Here is a 27238-nt window from a genome sequence, read left to right on the forward strand (position 1 = left end):
ACTTTGAAATATGGGTTAACCATGACATATAAAACTATATTCGACTGCAAAATTCTATGGGCTGGGCCCATTAATCTGGTTTATCGGCTCATTTTGCGCTTCGATGCATTCGCGACCCGTGCAAATCTCGAAGGTTTCTATATTGACGTAGGAATATAAGAACTACTTCAAACTGGAACGATAACTCGATTTCTGTTTGATTCCAATTAATCTAACATCGCCGAAATGCTCATACCCCTCTTGGAGGCTACCAGCCTGGTTCCCTGGGACTGTTGCGCCTGCGCTAGGGTTCGTTAGCATCAGTAGTTGGAAAACCTAGCTGTATCTAAATATAGGACAGACCACGGTGACGATCGTGTTTTGATCACGTGACGCGCCGAGTGCTTCCAGTTTTTATATTTATTTAGATAGTGTAAGCTCAGCTGCGACTTGCAACCCGAAAATGACGGATTATGAAGTAGATATTAAAATTTCACGAACCTTTACAAGAGATATACTGTCTTGACAGTACGATCATTTTTCGTCAAATCCAGATTATGGGTTTACTGCATAATTAGGGAGATCCCCCTTTTTGCTGCGCACATGCAGCTGAAAAGCTACGCGAAGCTAACAGTGGCTGTCTGCGGGTTTGATATTAAGCTACCGACGTAATGGATGAGGCTGGATAACTGTGAAAAACAATAGGAACTCATTCTGAAACAGGTAGGTATCTATTGAAGTGTAATTTCCTCTAGTTGTTTTCATTTTTTGTAAAAGAGTGTTTACTGACGAAATATCATGCCGTTACTCAGTTCCTATATTTAGATTAGTGTAATCCTTCCTTTTTAGGTAGAACCTGTAATGTGTGAAGATTTTCCACTCGACATGTGATGTAAATAAAAATATATCATGTTGAATATGACAAATTGACATTAGGATATGATTATAGACACAACGCCAATGGAATGAACAGTCGTTTCAACGAAGCGTGAACTTTTTTCAAGCAGTTCGATCTTGATCACAGTGTTTCGAGAATGTTCTGAGGATAACCTCCGAAGTGGTACGATAGCAAAGCTTGATCCATTTCCCACATTGTGTTCATACTGCTTTGAGTATTGATTTGCGTCTGAGATGACATGCGGATACAGCGTTTTGATGGGTGGGGGCTTTGGTAGTTCATTTGACAGATCTTCATATGAATAAACTCGTATTTCAGCCTAGACCTACGTCGAGCACACCTCGGTAGGGGTTTTTGGATACTATTGAGAAGGGCGGGCAGTGTCGCTTCATTTTCACCCAAGTTTCAATGGTCATTCTACCATGACTCAAGAAAATACTGGATTCTAAGAATTTTAAGAAAAATCAGACGGCATCGACGCCATCTGATTTTAGGTAGTTCAGCTAGCTAAAGGTCGTGTTCCTGCCAAGGCATAGCTGAACTAATTTTAGTCTTATTGTGAGAACTACTTCCATTTGACCACAATGATGGCGGGTCATAACAACAAGTCCATGGATTTTTACGCTGACTCTGGGAAATTACCACATAGATCTATGCAGTTCGAAATTTTTGGATTGAACATGCGTCTGATTTAAGGGTGCTTCACTAGGCATGTCTATATATACAAGAGTGCAAACTTCATTTTCACCCAAGTTTCAATGGTCATTGAACAAAATTTCAGGATGATAGGATGGGTGCGCACCCATACACCCCCTTCTGGATCCACCTATATGGTCATGTACTGGCATTGTCGGCTATACATTTTTGACTTCATTAGTTTTTATGTTACAATGTGACCTTTGACCATTGCGTAAGAGGCAACTAATGGGATCGGGTTGTCAGGCCCACTGACTTAGTTGACACATGACATCGGTTCCCAATTATGCATATCACTGGATTGTCTTGTCTAGACTTGATTATTTACAGACCACTGCCATATAGCTGGAATATTGCTGAGAGCGGCGTAAAACAAAACTCACTCACTTACCACTTACACTTACTTACTTCTCAAGTTGGATACCTGGCACAATAGAAATCCAAAATTGAAGTAAGTGTAGTGTATTGTTTAAAGCGTTCGCTCGTCATGCCTGAGATTCGGGTTCAGTTCCATACATGGGTACAATGTGTGAAGCCCATTTCTGGTGTCCGCTGCTGTGATATTTGCTGAAGTATTGCTAAGAGTGGCTTAAAACCATACTGACTGAGACACTCGTAACCACAGACAGGTTACGTATCTCTGTCACCAGAGTCCTGCAGTGACGTCATAGAAGCAACGATTTCCAGTTAGTTGTATGGAAAATGAGTACAAAGCTTGTCATTTTGCTGATTTCTCGACGTCACCAAAGACATGCCGAATTGTTGTGTTGCCGTCAATTGCTCCTTGGGGTCAGGTGATGGTGTCACTATGCACAAATTTCCACCGGACCCTGTAGTTAGTGCTTAAGTTGGTTGTTTGTGTGTGCGAAGCAAGCGTTGTGGAAGCCTGTGGTATATACTAAATCGGATAGTTCGCCCGCTACCACGCTTCTAGGATAGAAAATTGAGTTTATAAAATTTTCATCGAGTTTATAAAATAAAGACTGCTTACTACTTACTGGTCATTACTGACCAAGAGGATTTTGCATGAATATAACGCTTTCTTCCGTGGACACGAGGTTGTGGTCGAAGTGCCATTATTATCGTAAGTAATATTATATCGACCCCTGCCTCGATTCCAAGAGTGAAATTGTTCTGTTATAAGCAGTGTCATGCAAAATCCTAATGTCCATCAATAAAATACATCTTGTACTACCAGTGAAAAGTAATTTTGATTTTGTAAGTCAGTGAAAACAAACTTAAATAGCATTTATCATCAGAGAGGGCGCTGCCATTTTTGAAAATCATGAAATCATGGGCTAAGAGTCTGTTAGAATTATTGCAATTATGGTTTCATGAAGTTAGAAAATCAAAACTACTTTTTACCAGTAGTTAAATGTGTATTTGAATCATGGCCAGAAGGATTTTGCATGACACAACTTGTAACATGATGACTTCTTCCACGGAAGCAAGGTGGGGGTCAAAGTGACATTAATATTGCAAGTAATATTATATTGCCCTCCACCTTGCTTCCAAGAGTGAAATTGTTATGTTATAAGCAGTGTCATGCAAAATCCTTTTGTCCATCAATAAAATACATATTTTACTACCAGTAGAGAGTAATTTTGATTTTGTAAGTCGGTGAAAACAAACATAAATAGCTTTCATTCTCAGAAGGGTGCCGCCAGTTTTGAAAATTATGAAGTCACAGACTAAAGTCCATTTGAATTAATGAGATTATGGTTTGTTTTCATCAAGTTAGAAAATCAAAACTACTTCCTGCTAGTAGTTAAATATGTATTTGAATCATGACCAAAAGGAGTTTGCATGACACAGCTTGTTACAAAACACAAGCGAGGCCGGGGTGAAGTGAAAATACTGCGCGATAAATTTCTACACTTGCTAAATTTACTTGGTTTGTAAACGTTCACTCTCCAGTATGTAGACACTTGTCAATATACGTCTTCATATTTGGTCTCGTAATCCTAATTACTTTATAATCATACTTGTATGCATGTTTAAACTTGACAAATAGAAGCGATCTGCCAGTATATAACAGGAATGTAATATCAAGACATTTTATAGCTTGCCTATATGAATCATAATTCACACGCACGCCCTAGTGTATGTTGTCTATATCATTACAATTTCACAACAAAAACAATGATTCTGTTGAAAGCTACGACAACTTAATAAAAACAAATGCAAATATTAAAATTAAAACAAATTAAAGTTATAGGAGCAATGTCAGGCTCTTACCTTGTTCGAGGAATGTATCCATCAATATCCACAAAAATGAGTGATGTATAATTCATCTGCAGATTTCCCAAGTGATGTGTCTTTCAATAATCTAATATACGAAATGCATTGTTTCGGGTTTTTCACATTGCTGTATAGTTTCATAGGTCACCCAAGATAACACACCTGGCAACTAATTGCATAATGTGCGTCGTTCTTTTAAAAAAGTAATTTAGTTAGCCAATAACGAGCAATCAATCAATGTATTGGCAGTTAATCCTTTGAAAGAAGGGTGTTGTTTTTACATAGACACATACACAACAGAGTGTATTCAGTATAGATTAGTAAATGTACATACATAAACACTACCTTCTGACAAATCCCCATTTAAATCCGTATAAAAGTAATTAATCAATCAGCATGTTATCGGTTAATCCTTTGATCAATCCAGACTATAAATGCCAAATGGGGACCTTTGTCAGGTAATCTAAGTGGTGTTACCACTAATTATACCTGTTAAAATTTCATTAACTGAGCATCAAGTAAATAATGACAAATAGCGTGTAGGTTTATACCACCTAACACGGATTAAAACCTAGCGACACCAAGTGATTTTGACAAAATCATCAATGAAAACAAGGGTTGTAACTCAGAAACTAGACAAAGCAGGAGACAAAACTAAATGATTGTAGATTGTGAGAACATAGAGCTTTCATTTTTCTCAACAGCTGTCACAATTTCAAGTTTGTACAAACCTGTAAACGAAATAATTTACCTCCTTAAATGTAGATGAATTCTGCATAGACCCTCATATTCATACCTACTATTACGTCATGGAGACGCCCTGCTCGGATTGATTGATATTTCATTTGCGGCTGAGAATTGTGCACTGTTGACAAAAAGGTCGATTTAAGTAAATTAAAGGTTGAAATGAGTAGTTTTAATTGCGGGGTTTCATTTATAATGATGTCAGCAAGTGATTTTGCATTTGTACCCTGTTAGAGTTTATGTGGTCTTTAAAATCTACAGACCCTGAGATTGTGTAGCGTAGATTGTGCTTTCCCTACAAGTAACAAGACCAATTATTGCCATTTCTGATTTTTTTATGTTATTCACTTAATTGACATAAACTTGGAAAAAACTCTATTGTGTTTCAAACCTTGACTCACTGAAGAAATTTCATAATTGGAATTTGTTTAAAAATAAAGGAATTTAAAAGAACAAAACTCGCTCTCTTTGACGGATGCTGATATAAGCTGATGGGAATATGGAGATGTCACCAAGGGTTTGAACTCATCAATGTTGACATTTCAAGTAGCAGTGTGCAATTTTCGCAATGTTTTTTCTTGGTGAAAAATGAAAATATTAAGGTGAAAATTGACAGTTACATTTTGTCAGTATCATCTGCATGTAATCTGTTGAGTCTATAAAATGGAGATGGAAATTCGGGTCAATTCAAAGTTTAGTGATTGAATGTTGGCATTATGGGTATGGTCAGACAAATTAAAATCTGCACTTTTTATGGACTGAGTTGTCAAGTCATAGATTCACAACACAACTTTGATGATTTTCATTCAATTCTCATCGTTTATGAAATTTCATGTCATCACACTAATGGTCACATGACATCCCCCCGGACGTGTTTGGGTCTCGTCCTCCAAGGGATTCATATTTGTAATGTATGCAACGTAAAATACTCACAGTAATTTTAACTCTTGTAACCTGCGTTTTTTAGGATGTGTCAATGTGTGGAATACTACGGAATTACAAGTAAAGCTGTCTGCACAAGCTCTACAGCCGGGTGTTGGCGATAACTGGTCGCTAGCCAGTAAGGTATTTTCCACAGTATGCAAGAGGAGCCCTTTGATTCACAGAAAAACATTCAAGAATACAGTCTGTCAACTGCGAAATTCTCATCCATGGCTGGTCATGAGCAAAGAATGAACGGCCAGGAGACAAGTTCCAGCAGCAGTGTTGAATTTAGAGTACTTGATGGTAAGGTATATCAAGCTGATTTAAGAACTAGAAACTAGTCATTTCAAGGCATGAATGCTACTTGTAGCAAGTTTGTGAGTGAGTTTAGTTTTATGCTGCACTAAGCTGTATTCCAGCTATATCAGCAGTATATGGCTGTAGTGAGTGAGTGAGTGAGTTTAGTTTTATGCTGCACTAAGCTGTATTCCAGCTATATGGCTGTAGTGAGTGAGTGAGTGAGTGAGTTTATTCTTTTGCTGCGCTAAGCTGTATTCCGGCTCTATGGCTGGAGTAAGTGAGTGAGTGAGTTTAGTTTTATGCTGCACAAAGCTGTATTCCAGCTATATGGCTGTAGTGAGTGAGTGAGTGAGTGAGTTTATTCTTTTGCTGCGCTAAGCTGTATTCCGGCTCTATGGCTGGAGTAAGTGAGTGAGTGAGATTAGTTTTATGCTGCACAAAGCTGTATTCCAGCTATATGGCTGTAGTGAGTGAGTGAGTTTAGTTTTATGCTGCACTAAGCTGTATTCCAGCTATATGGCTGTAGTGAGTGAGCTGTATTCCAGCTCTATGATTTTAGTGGGTAAGTTTAGTTTTATGATGCTTTTAGGAATATTCTAGCAAATCACGGTGAGGGACACCAGAAATCGGCTTCACACATTGCACCCATGTACCTCATGACTTCATGGTGTCATAATAGGGAGTCATGGACATGTTTTGGGGAGTCAGTTCAGTTTAGTAAAACAAAAACTAAGGTAACGCAGGTCAGATATTTGATCAGCACTGAGTCGTCAAAGAAACAGTCATCGAAAAGGAACCAAAGTCAACAATGATGGAAGCTTCTAAATTCACTATGTATTTTTCTATTTGAGATGATAGGTGTGTCAGATACGCATATTTTCTGCTTCATGGAAAGTTTATACCAAGCCTTTCTACAATGTTGTGTTTACTCCAGCAGAAGATTTTATATACATATGTATATTTTATATACACTGGAAAATACAGACATGTGAAATCACTTCAAAGATGTTTATAGCAGTTAGATGGGGCAGCTAAAATAGCAAATTATAGGCATAAACATTCCCTCTGGATTATGTTTGCCTATTTGTGTTGGGTACCACAGGAAATATGGAAAAAAACCTTGATCTTTAAGTCATAGTTCCCCTTTTGGTTTGCCCTTCTTCATTGAGATATTGTTCTTAAGCCCATGACGTAAGAGCGCACCCTTTTAAACCTCACAATTTTTTATTTTTATGAATAACAGAATCTAAATTTAAAATAAAAAACCCCACAATCCAGAGATAAGTTTACTTACAATTACTAGCAATACTTGTTTTTGTTCCTCATGTAGTATTTGATTTATATATGGTACAGGCCGTGAGTAAATTACCTGATTCACCCTGTCATTTTGTGCACTGCCTGAAGTTTTCAGACAGTTGACAAATTGCTTGAAAAATTGATCGATTTTACACATTGTCTGTAACATATATGCTCAATCTGATTTGACTCGTGGAGGCAATGCTATCGACCAGCTCAAGCTGAGGTTGACAGTTGTTATGGCACCAATTAGTAATAATCAGTGGTGAGTCAGTAATCACGATTTGTATTAATTAGGATGATATATCTTGCTAGGAATCCCTATGAAATCACTCAAGCTCTGGTAACAGTTTATGAATTTTCATCCCTTGTTTAAGTCATAAAATCATGAATCAGTGTTAAGAAATTGTCCATTGTTTTCAGATCAAGGCATGTTGGATGGCAATCTTGGCTTCAAAGATGTTGAAACTGATGGCACAAGCGATAACATTGACAGTGGTGTTGGCAGCAACGTCCCTGGCATTAACCAGCAGCAGCCACTCTATCCACCATCACTGAGAGAAACTCAGAACACCAGAATTGCGACCAATAGATATGGTGATGTTGCCAATAGATTCCCTATTCCAGGAGGTGCTAATCTGCCTCTTGCTGCTCGGCAGAGTAATCCCAGTCCCAGTGTATCACCTAGACAGAGCCCCAGTCTTCAGCAGCAGTTGAACCACTTTGCCAGCCTTGGTGTAACTCCACGCTTCACAGGAATAAAGTATGGCTCAAAGAAAGATATTTATGATTTTCTGCAGCATATTGATACAGCAGAAGAGGATTCTGGGATCTTACTGAGTGAAGTAAGTTTTACTGACATTTAGACCAACATAGTTGATGCTTATGAAATTTAAAATTCAGAAAATAAACAGTTGCAAGTGTGACCTGAATCACTGGAGTCACTCTGGCGGACTATAATTCATATTGTGTAGGTTTGACTTTGTATGCACACATGCATGCAGGGCCAAGGCTCACTTACAGAAATGTTTTTGTGAGATGTTTTGCAAAGAAATGGGTAGTGCAAGTCTGGCATTAGTCGGAAATATCCCAAACACCTTTCTACAATCATTATGTTTCAGGCTAAAGCTTTGTTTGGAAGATCTGGGTTCATGCATGGGGATGAGTACGACCGTACCCTTCAGTTTCATCGTGGTAAACTTGTTTTCCTCTGCACGCATAAGGTGACAGGCAGGGAGTTTGTCTCAAAGATGGTGAGAATTGTGGGAATGATGTGTGGACTGGTTGGTTTGTGTTAGCAAGTTGCAGCATCAGTTATGGTTCATATGTTCAGCTATGCCCATTACCTCTGTGAAAATTTATGCTGTAACCATGGAAATGAATATTTGTATAAGATATACAAACAACTATGGTTATTACAAAATCAAAGGGATTGCTGATTAGTTTATTGCCTTGATTTGGACAGACCAATTTTATTTCTTGTTTTGCAGATGTTTGTCTTCAGAAAACCTAAAGGCAGGAATAAAAAAAACCCATTATAATAAAATCACCAATCAGAGTAATATTCTGTCTAAGAATTCAAAGTATTTAACTTCTGGCAACTTATGTAGAGTATGAGGGGCAAAAATCAATAATAAACAACTTCTTGTAAATTCACATTTTTGGCCTATGAAAACATAAGGATTTTATATTTGGAGCGGTGAAAATTATTTATTTATTTTATTATTCTAGAAAAATTATACGTAGAACAAGAAATGAAATTTGTCTGGCCTTATGTTACACAGCGTTTGAAATGAAAATTAATAATACAGAAAAGTAAGTTTGAATCTATCTTCATGTTCTGCAACATCAGTAAGTAATCTTTATTAACATGGGTAAATTAAGATTTTTCTTGCAAATCTGTAACACAGGATTGAATACCTGTCCTAAATATTTGTGTTCAGTTATGATTGAGTGATTAATTGGTTGGTCATTGGATTACTGCTACCAAATTTTGATTATTTCATTTACTTTGACAATGACAATATTGTGTTTTATTTGACTTCTATAGACCTGTGAAGGTCCCGGGGTAGAATAGACCTTCGGCAACCCATTCTTGCCATAAAAGGCGACTATTCTTGTCGTAAGAGGTGACTAACAGATCGGGTGGTTAGGCTTGCCTGCTTGGTTGACACATGTCATCGGTTCCCATTTGCGCAGATCGATGCTCATGTTGTTGATCACTGGATTGTCTGGTCCAGACTCGATTATTTACAGACCGCTGCCGTATGGCTGGAATATTACTGAGTGCGGCGTAAAACTAAACTCACTCACTCACTTCTACAAATTTTTAGATTTTTGTTCAAATGTTTGACTTCAAAATATACATTGACATGCAACATGTTTTTTGGGAAGTAAATTCCCCAACTTTTAAGGTCTTCCCGTAACCAATTTAACACAGCCTGTAAATGACGATATAAGTGAGTGAATTCAGTTTATGCCACTATTAGCAGTATTCCATCAGTATCATGGATAAACAGTCCAGAAATGGCTTCACACATTTTGTGGAATCGAACCCAGAGTGGCAAGCAAACAATTTATCTACTAGGCTACCCCACAGCCCCGAATAGCCAAGGTCCTAGCTTGACCCTAAAATCTGTACCAAAATGGTATGTTTCATACATAAGCTGTACCACCAACTGTATAAAAAAATCCATATTTAATTAAGCAAGTAATCCTTTTGTTATCCTCCCGGCATGTTTTGCAGGAAATATAGTCAGTACCTTGTCTGTCTGTCCATCCGTATGCAATCATTTTGTTTCCAGAGCATAACTAAAAAAACATTCAATGTTTTTAGACCAAACTTGGTAGATATAAACTGAACCTAAAGTTGTGCCTTTCACTATTTGCAAATTGTTCGCATTTTTATTATTTTTTGTTTCCATGGAAATGTTTTGGCCTTAGTCTAATGTGAAGGGTGGACTTCGTTTCTGGGGCATAACTCAAAAACTGTTCAATATTTTTCTGCAAAACTTGGTAGATATATCAATCAGAATCTAAAGTGATGCCTTTTGCTATTTACATTTTTTTTATGCATTTTTTTCTCATTTTTACCCGTGGAAATGTTTCAAACTTAGTCTAATGGGAAGGGTGGGCTTCGTTTCTGGAGCATAACTCAAAAAACGTTCAATATTGTTCTGCAAAACATGATACATATATTAGTCAGAACCTAAAGTAGTGCCTTTTGCTATTAACAGGTTTTGGTGATATATCATTTTCTAGGTTTGCATGGAAAAGATTCAGACTTAGTCTCCAAAGGGATTGGTGACTTTTGTTTCCAGAGAAGGACTCAAAAACTTCTAAATATCTTTCAGCAAAAGTTGACAGATGTGAGGCAGACCCCAAAGTGGTGCCTTTTGCTATTTACAGATTTATATGATTTATCATTTTCCCAGTTTCCATTGAAACCATTCGGACTTAGTCACAAAAGGGAGGGATTGGCTTCATTTACGGAGTGCAGCTTGAAAACTTCATAATATCTTTCAGCAAAACAAGTGGTGCCTTTTTCTATTTACAGATTTTTGGCATTTTTATTTTGTCCGGTTTCCATATAAATGATTCTGGCATAGTCTCTAAAAGGAAGGATGGGCTTCATTTCCGAAAACCATTTGATATCTTTCAACAGATCTTGACAGATATATGAGACAGATCTTAAAGTGGTATCTTTTGCTGTTTAGTGTTTACAAATATATGGGATTTATATTTTTCATGATTTCCATGGAAATGATTTGAACTTAGTCTAACAAAACATCAAGTAACTGTGAGATGATTTGTGCTTTCAAATATGTGGGGGGGTCTTTCATGTTAAATGCCATTAAGTCAGTGTCTGTTCAACTTCCATTTTAAAGCAACCACAACCATATAGCATCCACTCACCCCTCAAAACAATATGTTGTTGACAGAAAATGGATATGCATATATAATTTGTTTGATACAAGTCATACTTATTGTAGGCGAATGATCACGTTATACGTATCCTGTCAGACTATATTTTGGTATATTTCAGGTCCCTATTGAACCAACAAAGGTGCCAATTGGGAAAACAGCAATGAGGCTGTCTAGACCACATCAAGTGTCCTTGGTTGTGGATCACCAAGACGACTGCCCTGGACTTGGCAAGATCTTTGGTATTATCAAACGCAAGATTAATGCCAAGTACTTCGGTGAAATCTTCATGAAATTTTATCCTGGTTAGTATATCATCCAGTTTTTCTTGAGGCCAACATTTTGCAGTTCCATGATGACTGAATTTTGACGGGCAGTTTCAGGGCACAGTATACAGTGGAATCTGTCAAATCCAGACTCCATGCAATCCAAACTACTCTCATATATTGTATTTTTAACTAATCCTGCACTACTTACTTCCTGCACTTATTGCTTATGGCTTCAAAAAATATGACTTGCCATACAATGCAAAAAGATGTAGACTGCAATCACTTCCCTGTCACGACTGTTACTTTTCTGCGCATTCGTCTGCGGAAGGTGACATCAGCCACTTCAGATTATTGCTTTTCAGTAGCCAGAGAGTATCCTATGGGGATTATGTAGTTGTTAAAAAACTGAATTGTCTAATGGGTTTTTCTTTTCATAGGTTCCAGCTAGGTTGGAATATCAACCTGGACAAATCAGAACTTGTTCCATCTCACATTCTAACTTTTATCGGAGGACATTGCAGATGGACAAGAACCTAGTTCAGATTCCTGTGGATCAATGGTACAAGATTCAATTGCTGATCCCACGTGTGCTCACCAAACCATTTCTTTGCGAGTGGCAGACCCTTCTGGGACTGTTAAAGTCAGCGCAAGACTTAACAACCAGAGGCTGACTTCAACTTCATCCCATCCAGTGTTCTCTTCAGCCGTACATTTGTCAGGCAGATGTGCATCAACGGTTCCTCACTTACATCCTTACCTTCTTTGGTGGACTCACCCCTCAAATGACTAAATAGAAGTTTGTTTGAAAGAGGGAATGCTGAATTACAACCTGTTTGTGGACTTCTCCATGCAAGGTTGGGGTGCTCACTTACACGACTGCTGTTGTCCACTGATCAACAAAGTTGGCGCATAAACAGTTTAGAGATGGAAGCAGTGATTCTTGCTATCCATCACTGTCATCATCATTCATCAGATACGTGGGACTTGTCTCATGGTCACCACTGACAACACGACTGTGGTATGGTTCATAGAGAAACAAGGGTTGACCCAATCACAGTTTCTCCTTGACCAGACATTTCATCTGTTTCAATTGGTCAACAACCTTCTCACTCTTTTGAGAGTTCAGTACATTCTTGGCTGTTTAAACATTCTGGCAGATGCTCTCTTGAGACCAGACAGAGCTCGAGTTGCTCCCACAGAATGGATGTTACACAAGGACGTGTTTACACTCCTGAGCCAAGCCCTGGGTTCTCCACACATAGGCTTGTTTGCAACCAGTCAAAATCATCAAGTACCAGTGTATGTGTCTTAATCTTGACCAACTCAAGACTACTGGCAGTTTCGATCTAGGATGTAAAACAGAAGTATGGTCTAATCAGTATTTCACTAGCCCTTAATATGGAACCATATATGGCAGGGCTCAAAATGGGTTACCCTTTGTGACAGTCCATCCGTCCATTCATCCCTTTGTATGAAACAGGCAATGTATTCTGTCCACTTCTACTCAAGACATGCTCTTTGGAATTCAATGAACATATACATGGGCTATTTTGGGACACTAATGGTGTACATCTCATATTTTCTTTTTGTATTTTACTGTTTTTTGTAAGTTTAGACACATTTGAGCGTAGATAAATTTTGTTGAATTTCTTTCGGTTGAAAGTGACATAGGGGATTAAGTCTGTCAACTTCTCCACAAAAACTGCTCAACAGAATTGATTTAGTTTATTCATTTGAAAGGTATACATAGTTGCACAGATGTTTATTGAACTTGTTTAGAAGAAATTGATCACCAGAGCACACTCAGTGTATGGAACTCTACCTACAGCAGTGGGGGGCATCTGTGTCTCTGAATACATTTTTTCTTGTTTATGTCATAAACATTCACTGTCAGCGAGATTGTAATTTGACTCAAAATGTTAAAAAAGAATTCTCAGATGCTGTATTGTTTGCGGGGCGATCACTGCATCACAATCATCTCCATATGTTATTGCGTATTTCTGGCTCTGTATACAAGGCAGATACACATGGTAATCTTAAACCCTGCATATAAGACAAAACCTAGCAAAAACAAATTAGAATTGAAAAGGTGAATTATCTTGTAGAGTGATACTGTATTGCAAATTTGATGTCTTTACTGAGTAAGTCGTCTTCCATTGTTTGTTCACACAAAGCAATACAGTGTTGTTTTCTTACCCTGACAAAACGTTTGATGAACATATAATCCATAGATAAGCCAACTAGTGTGTATAGTAACGAACAAAAAATGTAATGAAAATTTCTGTTCCAGGCTTCTTTACAATTTGGACAAATAAGTTGGTCCCAGACAAGTCACTAGGTCGTTGCATGATCTGGACTGATTGTTTACAGCCTGCCCCCATTTAGCTGCAATATGGCTGAATGCGGTGTAAAATTGAACTCACTCACCCTCTCTAGATTTGATACTAGATGAGTTTATCTTTATCAGTTTTCAGGAATGTTTTCTAAATTAAACTTGGAAATCTTAAATAAGCATTTGGATGTTGGTAGTTTTTAGAGGCATGACATATCTAGGCTTCAAATTTTGTATTTATTGTATGCTGTGTTTTATCAGGTGATACTTTACATTGTAGCTATAAAATGTTGATTGAAATCTACATATCTTACAGTTTTAACTTCATCCATTTTTTGGGCAGTGGGGTAGCCTAGTGGTTCGTTCGTCATGCCGAAGACCCGGGTTCGATTCCCCACATGGGTACAATGTGTGAAGCCCCTGCCTGGTGTCCCCTGCCGTGGTATTGCTGGAATATTGCTAAAAGCGACGTAAAACTTACCTCACACACTCACTCACTCATCCATTTTTTTACCCTAAGCCATGATTGCGTGTTTTAGGTGGTACCCTTGAACCGTCCTTTCTCTTCCGTTCGTTGGACATTACGGCAAAATGGAGACTTGCAAGGAACATCCTCATTAATGTACTCTATCTTCACTCGAAAGACATTGTTCATGGGGATATTAAATGTAAGTGGAGTTTTTCTCTTGTCAAGTGTTTCATGCATTTTACTGGGACTCTATATGCACTGCATTAAACAGTACGAAAGAATGTGGACATGACTTTACGTCTTTCAACAGGGCAGTTGGATTAACCGAGTGGATAAAGCATTCACTGATCACTACGAAGACCCGAGTTTGATTCCCCACATGGGTGTAAGGTGTAAAACCATCTCAGGTGCACCATCACAGATGCGGTTTTTTTTCCAAAACGAAATATTTCCGAACTTCAATTTTTGTAAGCTTGATCGTTGTGACCTTGATTTCACAAGGGTTATCCACCATGTTGTTGCAGTGAAAATCAAGGGTAGATAATTCAAAGGAACTAACTCTGGGTGACTCAATATTTGCAGAAACTGAATCATATCACAAGATACTGTAACCGTATATACCGGTTTACTGGTAATACTGCACAACTCTATTCAGGGCAGCTGGTGTGTCAGCAGTGGACTGGGATGTGCATGCTGATTCACATACATACCAAAGTTCCAGTCCATAGAGTTTTGATGAGATCAAAGGCCACTTAATTATGTTACTGTGACTAGCTTGCTGAAGTTTACCATCGCTTAAGCCAAGAGGACAGACATGACTGAATGTAGTTGTACAAGCTCTGTCATGATCAGTCACCTTGTTTTTGATTTTAAATCGAGTTATTGTGAAAAAAAATTAAATGTCTGATTTCAGCATATATGAAGTTTAAACAGATGTCTGTATCAGTTACATAACTACAGCTGACCTGAAGCTAGTGTCCTGGTGTTAACTTTTTGTGTTTGCCTTGTGAAACATTAGCTTGCCTGTGCATGTGTTTTGTTAGCTCTGATTGTACATATATTGCATGATGAAATTGTTGATAAGTGTTTCTTTTCTCTCCAGTTGAAAATATGGTGTTGAACGAAAAGGGTTACCCCATTTTGATCGACATGGAATCTGCCTATCACCCTTCATACAAGAACAAAATGCGTGGTAGGGCTGATTAGCACATATGTAACATTTCCTTTTAACATCACAGTAGGATGTCAACACTGTATATAAGCTATTGATGTGCTTTGATGTATATATGTAATTGTCCTTTTGCTGAAGTAGGAACACTCTCACTCACTCACTCACTCACTCACTCACTCACTCACTCACTCTACGACACTTGTTAGCTGATGTCAACTAAGGTCCTACACTGCTCAAACTGGTAAAAAAATAAATGCTCACAAACCATGGCTAAATTCTTTGTGAACATCTCCACCATTAATTTAGGGTAAACAGATATATTTTCTGCAAATTCTCAGTATATACAGAGGAACCTGTCAAAACTTGCATCTGTCCAATCCGGCAAGTTGTCAACACCAGCATAAAGTCTCAGTCCCTTCCACGTCTTGTACATTTATCATCAGCTCTACAATCCAGCATGCTGTCTAAACAGGACTTACTTCTTCAATCCTGATGAGTGCCGGCTTAGACAGCTTCCACTGTAATATAGACATGCGTATGGTCATAATAAAATAACATCAACAAGACAGATTGTGGGATTGACAAACACATTAACAAATGGAGGGAATACAATCAAATTCTAATGAGAGACTTAGCTAGATAATACTATATTGTAAACAAACATGCTTTGGAAAAAAACAAACTTTGTCTCTTTCAGCTACATACACATTCCTCCCTCCATGGTTCAGGGAATGCCTTGAAAGCCGAGATTTTGATTTACTCAAATCTCTCGACCTGTGGGCAGTGGGGGTTGTGCTGCTGCACATCATATATGGACGGGCCTTGCTCGGAAATGAGCAAGCAATCCTTCGGCGATGTAGATCATGTAACCCACAGAGTGGACCATGTCTGCATGTAATGTCCAAGTACCTTATCTTGGTAAGTTTGCCTGGAAGTTAATCTCAGGTTGCCTCCACAAAAGCAGTCATGTAAACAAATCCCCATCTCCCCCCAACCCTGAAAAATGCCTATGCGATAGAACAGTCCATTGGTATGTATTAATCCATCAGTTGGTTCATGATAACCTTGAATCTCTAAAATAGACATCTTAATACCCGATTGTCTCTGCACAGTCAGACAATCCGTACATTTAACTGCAAGTAAATTGACCCTTTGTTACAAACGAGAAAAGATTATTTCTTCCGTTATCAACTTTCAAAATGGACTTCTGTTGACTCACTTTGAGTCTGATATTTGATCATTAGTATTTGTAGACTTTAACCTGAGAGGTCCTACAATGAATTTAATTGGAAACTTGAAATGGGTTCTCCCTGTTTCTCAGATCTGCATTGTACCAGCAAGCTATATGTTATAAAACAAATAATTTAGGGTTATTGTTCACCATCAAAAGGAATAGAATACAAATCATGTCACACCTTTATCATTTCACTGCACGTCTAGTCACCACCAATGATATATCTGGAATATTGCAGACATTCACTATTGATAGAATACAGTCAAACCCCGTTTATTTGGACCCCACATATCCGGAATCCCCGCCTTCCGGACGAGTTTTATGTGAAACGAAACATAGGTTCATTAATTGTACTCCCTTAACCAGACGTCTCGGTATCCGGACGAATTTCAAGTGAAACCAAAACGTCTGGATAAAAGGGGGCTCAACTGTATTGTTAAAAGAGATGTAAAAGTACTACTCCACTCAATCTTAAGGCTTCAACTTGTAAAAGGGGATTAGAGTAAAGTGTTTCTGCAAAGCATCAAGTCATATATGTTTGTATATCTAGTCAAGTAATAAGGAAGTGAGTTTTATGGACGTCAAATTCTTTATTGTGAGGAACACAGTGTTTTCGAGTATATCTTTACTTCACCTGATGAAGGCATAAAGATGAACTACAAAACATTGTGTTCCTCATAATATAGAAACTGACATCCAAAAAACCTCTTCCTGAAGTGTATCACTTGTAAATGTCATTCAAAGACCTCATCAAGTAATGCTTGATCCAGTTGTAATAATGCCGTGGTTGTACTTCAGTTGGAACAGAACCCCAACATTGTCATGAATTACCTCCCCATCATCTCTCAGAGTGATGACCCTAAGGTTAGACGTCTGGCCTGCCTGATTCATGGGCTCCTTGCTCCAGCAGGTCCCACAGCCCAGCTCACTGCAGAACAGGCTGTAGATGGTCTTCATGGTAAGATCAATGGATGAGTAATGATGAAAACTAACTTCAGAAGTAGTTTGGTTATCAGGGTGTTAACTTCTTTCAGTTCACAAGGACACAGTATCCTGAATTGGTTACATGCTCAACTGGTATATCTGGAGTGAGGCTGTCCTGTTGGCATCATATATGTTTCCAATCACTTCGAAAAACTAACTTTATTTGCTGAGCTATTGACACACAACTGAGTATAAGTATTATTAATTCTCTTTTATGATGTAACCCGTGTTGTTTTAGGATTACACTTTCCCAAATATAATGTGTGTTACATTTGACCAATTTCTGAATGGCAGTGTGTATTAATCCCTTTCATGACATTTTTTAAGCATGGTATAATCAATACAGTATATTGCATTAGTAAAATGGAGAAGCTGTTTTATGTATTTAATTGTATTCAACAGCAACTGATAAAGGTTTACTTATATTTAGCCATAATGCATGATTTATATTTGCGTCAGTTTTAATTTTTATCCCCCCAGCATGTAATGCGGGGGATGTAGTCGACGCCTCGTCTGTCAGTCCATCTGTAATCATTTTGTTTCCGGAGCATAACTCAGGAACCGTTCAATATGTTTAGACCAAACTTGATAGATATAGTAATCTCAGCCTATGGTTGTGCCTTTTGCTATCAGTTTTGTTTTTTCATGGAACATTTTGATGTTAGTCTTATGGTGGGTTGGGCTTCGTTTCCGGAACAGAACTAAAAAAAAACATTCAATATTTTTCTGCAAAACTTGGTAGATACATCAATCAGAACCTGAAGTGGTGCTTTTTGCTATTTACAGGTTTTTGTGATTTATCGTTTTCTCGGTTTCTATGGAAACGTTTTGGACTTAGTCTCAAAATGGATGAAAGTTATAAAAAACGTTCAATATTTTTCTGCAAAACTTGGTAGATATGTGTGGCAGACCCCAAAGTGGTGCCTTATGTACAGGTTTTTGTGATTTCTTAGTTTCTTGGTTTCCATGGAAACAATTCAGACCTTTTCTCAAAAGTGAGGTGTGTGTTTCGTTTCTGGAGCACATCTCAGAAAGTTCAAAAGTTCCTAATATCTGTAAGCAAAACTAGGTAGATATGTTGGCAGACACCAACTTGGTGCCTTTTGCTATTTACAGGTTTTTATGATTTATAATTTTCTGGGTTTCCATTGAAATGTTTTGGACTTAGTCTCAAAATGGAGGGATGGGCTTTGTTTCCGGAGCACAACTCAAAAACTTCTAAGATGATTTGTCCCTCCAAATATATGGGGGCCGGGGAGATATGTCATCTTTTGCTGACTCTTGTTTATATCATTCTACTAAAATGTTAACGGGACAAAAAGGACATTGACTTTTTTTATCACAGTTCCAATGAACACATGGCCCAGTAGAATGTAAACTGAACTGAACTGAAACTGACCTGCCTAAATAACAACAATAGTTGAATTGTTTGCAGAATTTCATGGTAACTACATTGATCATTATATGTATGCGACATTTAGGAAAGAGGAAATAGGGATTTCAGTATATTACAATTCATATATATACAACATGTTTTGTAATTAATTTTGCCCCATTTTGATAGCTTCTTTAATTAGTGCATGGTGTAGTAACTTCTCAATATGTCATGAAATACATATATTACTTGCACTTGCCTTTTGCTATTTACAGATTTTTTGCATTATATTTTTGTTGTCTTTCCATGGAACATTTTGGTGTTATTCTTATGGTGGGGTGGGCTTCATTTCTGGAGCCGAACTCAAAAGCCATTCAATATTTTTCTGCAAAACTTGGTAAATATATCAATCAGAACCTAAAGTGGTGCCTTTTGCTATGTACAAGTTTTTGTGTTTTATTATTTGCTCCATTTCCATGGAAATTTTTTGGACATAGTCCCAAAATGGAGGGATGGGCTTCGTTTCCAGAGCAGAACTCAAGAACCGTTCAATATTTGTCTGCAAAACTTGGTAGATATTTCAGTCAGAACCTGAAGTGGTGCCTTTTGCTACATGCATTATCTTGTGATGTATGGAAACGTTTTGGACCTAGTCTGAAAAGTGAGACGTAAGTTTCATTTCCGGAGCAGAACTTAAAAACTTCTTAATATCTGTCCGTAGAACTTGGTAGATATGTGTTGCAGTACCCAAAGTGGTGCCTTTTGCTCTGTACAGGTTTTTCTGATTTATTATTTTCTCGGTTTCCATGGAAACGTTTCAGACTTAGTCTCAAAATGGTCGGATGGGCTTCGTTTCTGGAGCAGAACTCAAAAACCATTCAATATTTTTCTGCAAAACTTGGTAGATATATCAATCAGAACCTATAGTGGTGTCTTTTGCTATGTACAGGATCTTGTGATGTATTATTTTCTTGGTTTCCATGGAAACGTTTTGGACCTAGTCTGAAAATTGAGACGTGTGTTTCATTTCCAGAGCAGAACTCAAAAATTTCTTAATATCTGTTAGTAAAACTTTCTAGATATGTGTGGCAGACAGATCTTGAAATTGTGACTTTGCTGGTTACATATATATGGCATTTATAATTTTCATGAATTCCATGGAAACAATTCAAACTTAGTCTAGAAAAACACTGAGTAACTCTCAGATTATTTGTCCTTTCAAACATGTGGGTACCAGGGGCATATGTCATCTTCCGATGACTCTTGTTATCTTAGGTTGCACCTTGTGCAAGTAGGTTAACATCTCATAAATCCAGGGCAGGTTTAGATGACTGAACTGGTATGCTTACTGTTGTAGTGATGAGGTTCCTTCTTGTTACAGATGACAATGTGATTGCAGTCATCAAGAAGGATGGTTATCAGAGAGTTCGCCCAGCTGTTGTTCCTTGTGGCATCAGTATGAAGGCCTTTATGAATACCCCAGCTGTACAACAGCTTGTGAGTTTTACCAATTAATGTCTAAAGTGCATATCTTTGTCATAAAACTAATCTTTATTCATTTGGTGAGTATTGTTTTAGGCCATTTTTAATATTTCAGCAATATCATTATTTATTACGGGAGGTCAAAGGGTATACATATTTCTTTTTGGCTTTACTTGATACTTTAATTAGTTTAGTTTAGTTGACAATTCTGCAAAAGTGCTAACATGATTTTACCGGTGACAACTACCTGTATTTATAAGGTATAATTTTGAAGCAGGGTATTTCAGACCTCAAATTCTCGTCTAGAGCCATTCTAAGGTGGGACCTGTGAAGGTCCAAGTTAAAATTGATCCCCAGTAACACATGCTTGGGGTAAGAGGCGACTAATGGGATCAGGTGATCAGGCTCGCTGACTTGGTTGATACATGTCATCAACTGCTTAGATCGATGCTCATGCTGTTGACCACAGGACTGTCTGGTCCACACTTGATTGTTTGCAGACTGCTGCCATATAGCTGGAATATAGCTGAGCGCTGTGTAAACCAGACTCACTCACTCACTCTTAGGTGGGATTTGAATGTTTTAGTGTTTTTCTGCTTTGAATGACCAGTTAGTTTGACCTAGATTTTACGTACAGGCTGCTGTAAAGTCTTTCTTTTAACTTTCAGAAAAATCAAAACCCAGACTTACAGGAAGGGATGTATTTTACCTGGGACCAGGTCTACGATGGGAGGACAATTGACAAGATCATAAACAAACATGATAGACTAACAGAGTGCTGTGTCCTTCGAATTCATGCCTCCATCAGATCCCATGTTCGACCCTCTAACTTAGTCCAGTCCCAGACTAGCAGTAATCATTAGGACCAACATGTAGAACCACAGACTCATCCTAATATAAGTTGTTTTCTGGTCACGAGGGGGACGTTGATGTACCCTTGATGTTTGTTTATGTTACATAAACAAACATTGAAGGTGCATCAACCCATGGGCCCAATGAGTATTTATGTTACCAAACACCTCAACGTTAATTTTGAATTGTTTGAAGCATGAGTACAAATCTTTATGTAGCCATCACTAGATTTTGCAGGTAACAAGAAAAACACATTTAGAGTTATCTCCCTTCCACTGGTTGGCATCCACAAAACATGGGTAGTTACTGTACATCATGCATGATTTAATATCGTTTTTGATAAAGAATCACTACCAGGAAATACCAAATGAGTTTGACATTCCTAGCGGGGTACATAGAAATTTACTTGCTTGGTATCAGTGTATACTGAAAATAATAGAAGAGTGCTCAGCCATTTTGATGATAAAATGTGTGCACTAAAATAATGATGATTGCTGTTTCATTGCCAATGCAACCGTCAATATAATGTTTCTTGATCATAAAACTGACAGGGGAAAATAAGGGGATGGACTGACTTATGGTTACTTGTTTTTTACGTGCAGGTCTCCGTGTTGGAATAGGTCCCTAGCAACCTGTGCTAGAATCTTGATGAACTTTCTTGAATAGAGTTTAGTCAACAATTTAAATGTTAGCATCAAGTGTATTCACTGACTTGCCAAGCAGTAGAGTACCACCATATACCTGTTCGGCTTAAAAACAAACAGTCTAAGGGTATATGTGAAATTCAATTACGATTTTAGAATAAATAATTTTGAGCACAATTACAAAGTGCCAAATTCCATTCACCTACAATGCTCATGGTGCTACAATACAAATGGATCAGTGTGCTATTCTTCTGTTTCATTCTCATCTTCCTTGGCCGTATACAACCCTGGCCTCCTGTAAGGTGCTACAAGGTTGTGTGTTTCCATCACATTCTTACGGTCCCCAGTCCTGGGTAAACAGTAGGTTGGGGATGGGTAGGAAACCTGCATGTACTTAACTGAATCAGAGTCTAGTATCTGGCAATGAAAGCATATCGGTCAGCTTTCTGAGTATTCAGTCACGATTTGAAAGAGATTATGTACTGAGGCTAAATTTACTTAGACTGCTCCTACCAGATTTTAGTGAAGTGACATTACAAGTGTCTCCGTGTGGGACAGAACTGAAGCCATAGATACTATCACATGTCAAACTGGAGAAATAAGCTCATCCCATTGCTTAACTCAACCTGATTTGTGACTTGTATCATGCACATTTACAGGTGTGAAGTTATTTTTCCCCATCAGTATATATATTCTATTTTCATATGGCAAAGATGCAGCTTGTTTGAACTACCAAAGGAAGACATATAATGGCTTCTCATTGCTCAGCTTTGTATTTTAAGGCACCAGGTGACAATCAGTTCATGAAACAGAATTAATATTTCAGTTTGAATGTGACATTTACCAACATTAATGAAAGTTGCCTCTGTGGTTCTACATGTCTACTGTCAGAGACCACTCGTCTGTTGGTAGTTGACCTGATGCTGAATAACAGAAAGTGCAGACTTTCTGCTTTTACTTTACATACAACTTGTCTTAGCTTCTTAGTGCTGTTTGTTTTATGGCAATATTGGTGCATAATGAAACTGCTTTCAAGCTGAAACCATTACAGTTAACATTACTATATACCATATTTAACTTATTTAGCGCCATCTCCCTAATAAGTGCCTCCATTAGAAGGATGTAGCAAGCACTTTACCCAATCTCACCCGCTGAACAAAAGTTTTTGTTATTGGTGTACGTCCTGTTCATTTTCAACAAGCTTGGCTTTTTAGTCCCTTGACAATAATGTTCAATCCTTTTCCTTATTGACTGACAGTTTCCTGTGATTTTAAAGCTATTCATAATTAGCACTCCTTCACAAGATGATAAACACCCTTTTACATTTTAATTAGGTGTAAAAGGGCACTTAATATGTCAAATACAACTATGTATTTGTGTAACTTTTGTCGCAAGAACAGGAATATCTAAGAATTTGGCATTGAAGGGGACTCTGCCAAAATGAGTCCTAGAATCTGTAGTTTACTGAGAAATCTGAATGATCCCAAACCACTTCTAAAAAGTACTGCCTATCCATAGATACAATGGCACTTCCATTTTTGTGGAAGTCAGACTGAGTGGGTTTGGTTGCTGACATTGTCAGCAGTCATTTAGGGGCCTCACTCATAACTTCACTTCCTGTTCTTGTGTTTCTGTTTCATGTACTTCAGATAATATCTGTTTCATGTACTTCAGTTGATACCTGTTTCATGTACTTAAGTTGATATCTGTTTCATGTACATAAGTTGATATCTGTTTCATGTACTTAAATTGCTGTCTGTTTCATGTACAGTTCGTTTTATGCATTTTGACTGAAAAACACTGTTCGTTATATCTGTCAACATGGGGAATTCATTTTACTGCATTTAGCAATGAACTGCAACAGTAACAAAATATTCTCTGTTATGACTAGTATCTACACATTGTGTGTGGGTAGATGTTAGTATGCAGTCAAGCATAGGTCATGGTGTCCTTTCTGAAATGGTATCTATGCAGTTGTATGGAAAGTGGTATCTTTTTGAAATGGTATCTATGCAGTTGCATGGAAAGTGGTATCCTTTGGAAAAATGGTATCTATGCAGTTGTATGGAAAGTGGTATCTTTTTGAAATGGTATCTATGCAGTTGTATGGAAAGCGGTATGTTTTTGAAATGGTATCTATGCAGTTGCATGGGAAGTGGCATCTCTGAGCTCAAGGGTGTGAATTTATTTACACAAGTGCAGGTCTTAACAGGATGCCAACGGTGGAAATATTTTGCAAATCATGCTGTAGATAGGGGTTCAAATCCCCAGATGGGTACAGTTTGTGAAACCCATTAATGGTGTCTCAGCATTGATGTTGCTTTGGGCTGAAAATAGTCCCCGATTCATGAGTCCACCCAGGAGAGTATCCATGTATCCATGAGTATGCATACCTGTACTGTTCTAGAATGATTGGTTTCTCATGTAGCAGTATCCACACTGTTCAGTGAAACCAGACCACTCAGTCAACCCCCATTCACTGTGAGGGAATGGCATCTAATAAAATGGCGCGACAAACCTTTGGTTCAAAGCCTACACATATCATCTTGGTGCAGTGTTTCCCCTAGGTATAAAACATTATCAGTCATTGTGACTCCCTGGTGTCATGACTGGGAGTCCTTGGCATGTTTTGGGAGTCAGCTTTAGTTAAGTGTTTCCCCTTGGCATTAAACGTTCGCAGTCATCATGACTCTCTGGCTCCATGAGAGGGAGTCATGAACATGATTTGGGGAGTCAAATATGCAGGTTTTCTGCATCATGGGAAACACTGCCTTTGTGATCTGGTTTTCAACATGTTTTCATTTCTTAAGTATATTTATCGTGTCACTGCTTTAATATTCATGCAGTACTGTTGAAATGGTCATAAAGTCTTAATTTTCTACACTTAAATTACCATTAAATTATATCTGCCTCGTTTGCATCTGAAAGCTTTAAACACAGAGTAAGTCCCAGGGCCCATTGGCACAAAGTGATCTTAGTGCTACGACTGTCTTAAGCCTATATTGGAGAATGGGAGTCATTGTAGCACTAAGATTGTTTTGTGCAAGTGGGTCCAGACCCATAAATGGATTTAATCAGACCTGACAAAGAAAATAACTCTGTTACACTGAATAATAAGCCTTAGACATATATTAACTGTTTTACAGTTGATTCACAACAGTTATTTTTCTAAAAATCTGACTCTTGAGTTGTAGTCAGAATCAAAAGAATGGAACATGTCATCTACAATTTTAATCAGACCATTAGGCTGGCTAGTTGTAACTCTAGCCCATCTCAGGTGGTTGGACCCTTATCTTATTTCATACACTGCATACAGATGTCCAGAGTAAGTGAGACATGTGATCATTGTACCCCTTAGTTTAAGGGGCATCAAATCTTGCTGGTCTCCTTGACGTTAACACCTTGTACTCAATGTACTCTATGTCATCATATCCTCCTGTGTGGGTTAAAACCGTTGCAAGTCTGACATTGCTCAGTATCCCCAATCAATACTGACACAAGAGCGCCATTTGGAATTCAGTCCTCAGTGTGTATATTCAAACAAGTGTACATCCTTATAAAGCAAAAAAAAAAAACTGACTGAGCCATTTCCAATGCTATCATGTTTCTAAAGCCTGCATATATTTTCTAGGATGATCTGAATTTCTTTACAATATTTAAAAAAAAAGGGTCTTTATTTTTGTCATGGAAAATGTTCAAGGATCTGTCAGTGTAAGTAAACTTAGTCTCAGGATTATTCGTTACACTCCTCTACGGAGTCTAACAAGGCCTAGTAGGAAGTCGCGTCAGGTACTTTTGAGATTGACCAATCTGAACACAGCTTACCAAATCACGGAAGTGGACATTCACACATACCTTTTGAACTTTTTATCTCGAAAAGGTTTGTACCAGAATGATTTAGAATGCTGTTTTCTGTACATGACCTACATGAAGCTCACTACAACACTGTCAACAGTGAGTAAACAGTCTCTGAATATAGCATTTTTGTCAATATTCAAGGATGTCAGCTTGTGGTAATAAAGGCTAATCGCAACCATGTGATCAGAAAGCCCAAAGCTGTTTTTCATTTATTGGGGGGATTAGCAAACATTGTCTGATTGGTTAAATCAGTTCATCCGTCTCGCATTTGATTGGATTGTCATAGGTATCTCAAGGATTACCTGACGCAGCCTCCTACTAGGGTTTGTAAGACTCAGGATGGGAGTGAAATGAATAATACTGAGACAGAGTTTACTTAGACTGAGTGTCTGTTTGCTGACATTTCAACTCAGTGTTCAGTTTCAGTGCTTGAATTAGAGTGACATTCCCTTCAGATATATTTTGAACCTCTTTAAAATCATTCTAATTCACAGTACTACACCATCTTGATTAGTGATTGTAGTTATCGGACCTGATATAAAAAGGTTAGAAGTGAGTAGAATGTTTGCGTATCCATCTATGCAGGTACTTGCACAACAGCCCTATGGTAAAACTGTGGAATGTACAACATGTAAACATTTGCAATAGCTTAAACCCTGTCATTAGTTTCTGTTTTCCATTTCATTTTTTTGATGTTATATTTTTCTATATTTTCTTCTAATAAATGCTTTATAGTTGCAGTAGCGTTTGTATTGATTGAATTTCTTGAGAAACTGAAACTTATGTTATGTAATACATCTGTGTGATTTAAAGTGTTAGGGAGTGCATACCATAAATGTCTGATGTAAAGAACTCGAGTCCTTTCGAACGTGCTCCTCTGGCACCACTGAGGGAATGTTGATATTTTATTCTATTTGTTGAACACTACATCCTCCACCACTAGGGTGAACAATGTAATCTGCTATCACCTGGAACACAAATGTAACGATCAGTGAGAGCAAGACTTACTTAAGGTGTTGTATGACAAGATACAAGAATTGTATCATGTGTTTATGTGTGGCTCAAAAAGTAATACAAGTTTAAATTATTTAATACAAAGGTAATGTTTAAATTCATCGTTTTATTTTGTGGTTCTATACTATTGTCTGATCGGATGTATATCCTGTGCAGCTTTTCACTTTTTAGAATACAGCTTTTTCAAAGTGGAATTTAAAGGCTGGAATGCCAAGCCACCTGAAAGTGTTTTGATAGTCCATGTTAGTATGTATGATACAGTGAGTGAGTGAGTGAGTTTTAGTTTTACGCCGCACTCAGCAATTTTCCAGCTATATGGCAGCGGTCTGTAAATAATCGAGTCTGGACCAGACAATCCAGTGATCAACAACATGAGCATCGATCTGCGTAATTGGGAACCGATGACATGTGTCAACCAAGTCAGCGAGCCTGACCACCCGATCCTGTTAGTCGCCTCTTACGACAAGCTGAGTCGCCTTTAATGGCAAGCATGGGTTGCTGAAGGCCTATCCTACCCCAGGACCTTCACGGGTCTGTATGATACAAGTGTGT

At 37.9% G+C, this 27238-nt stretch overlaps 1 protein-coding gene across 1 annotated transcript; it reads left to right on the forward strand.

Moving 5' to 3' along the window:
• Nucleotides 1-558: 558 nt before the first annotated feature.
• Nucleotides 559-21464, forward strand: LOC137291661 (uncharacterized). Its single transcript, XM_067823087.1, has 11 exons — nt 559-702; nt 5526-5785; nt 7502-7923; nt 8200-8331; nt 11124-11307; nt 14143-14271; nt 15175-15264; nt 15941-16161; nt 17276-17435; nt 20218-20333; nt 20987-21464. The coding sequence occupies exons 2-11, from the start codon at nt 5638-5640 to the stop codon at nt 21179-21181; spliced, it is 1797 nt and encodes a 598-aa protein (XP_067679188.1). The 5' UTR covers nt 559-702; nt 5526-5637; the 3' UTR covers nt 21182-21464.
• Nucleotides 21465-27238: the final 5774 nt, after the last annotated feature.

The sequence above is a fragment of the Haliotis asinina genome, chromosome 7, assembly GCF_037392515.1.
Source record: "Haliotis asinina isolate JCU_RB_2024 chromosome 7, JCU_Hal_asi_v2, whole genome shotgun sequence".
NCBI lineage: Eukaryota > Metazoa > Mollusca > Gastropoda > Lepetellida > Haliotidae > Haliotis > Haliotis asinina.

Coding starts and splice junctions, on each gene's coding strand:
- LOC137291661 (XM_067823087.1), top strand. CDS start 5,638: ATGCAAGAGGAGCCCTTTGATTCACAGAAAAACATTCAAGAATACAGT. Junction 14,272..15,174: donor TGTTCATGGGGATATTAAAT/GTAAGTGGAGTT, acceptor TTTTCTCTCCAG/TTGAAAATATGGTGTTGAAC. Junction 20,334..20,986: donor CCCCAGCTGTACAACAGCTT/GTGAGTTTTACC, acceptor TTTAACTTTCAG/AAAAATCAAAACCCAGACTT.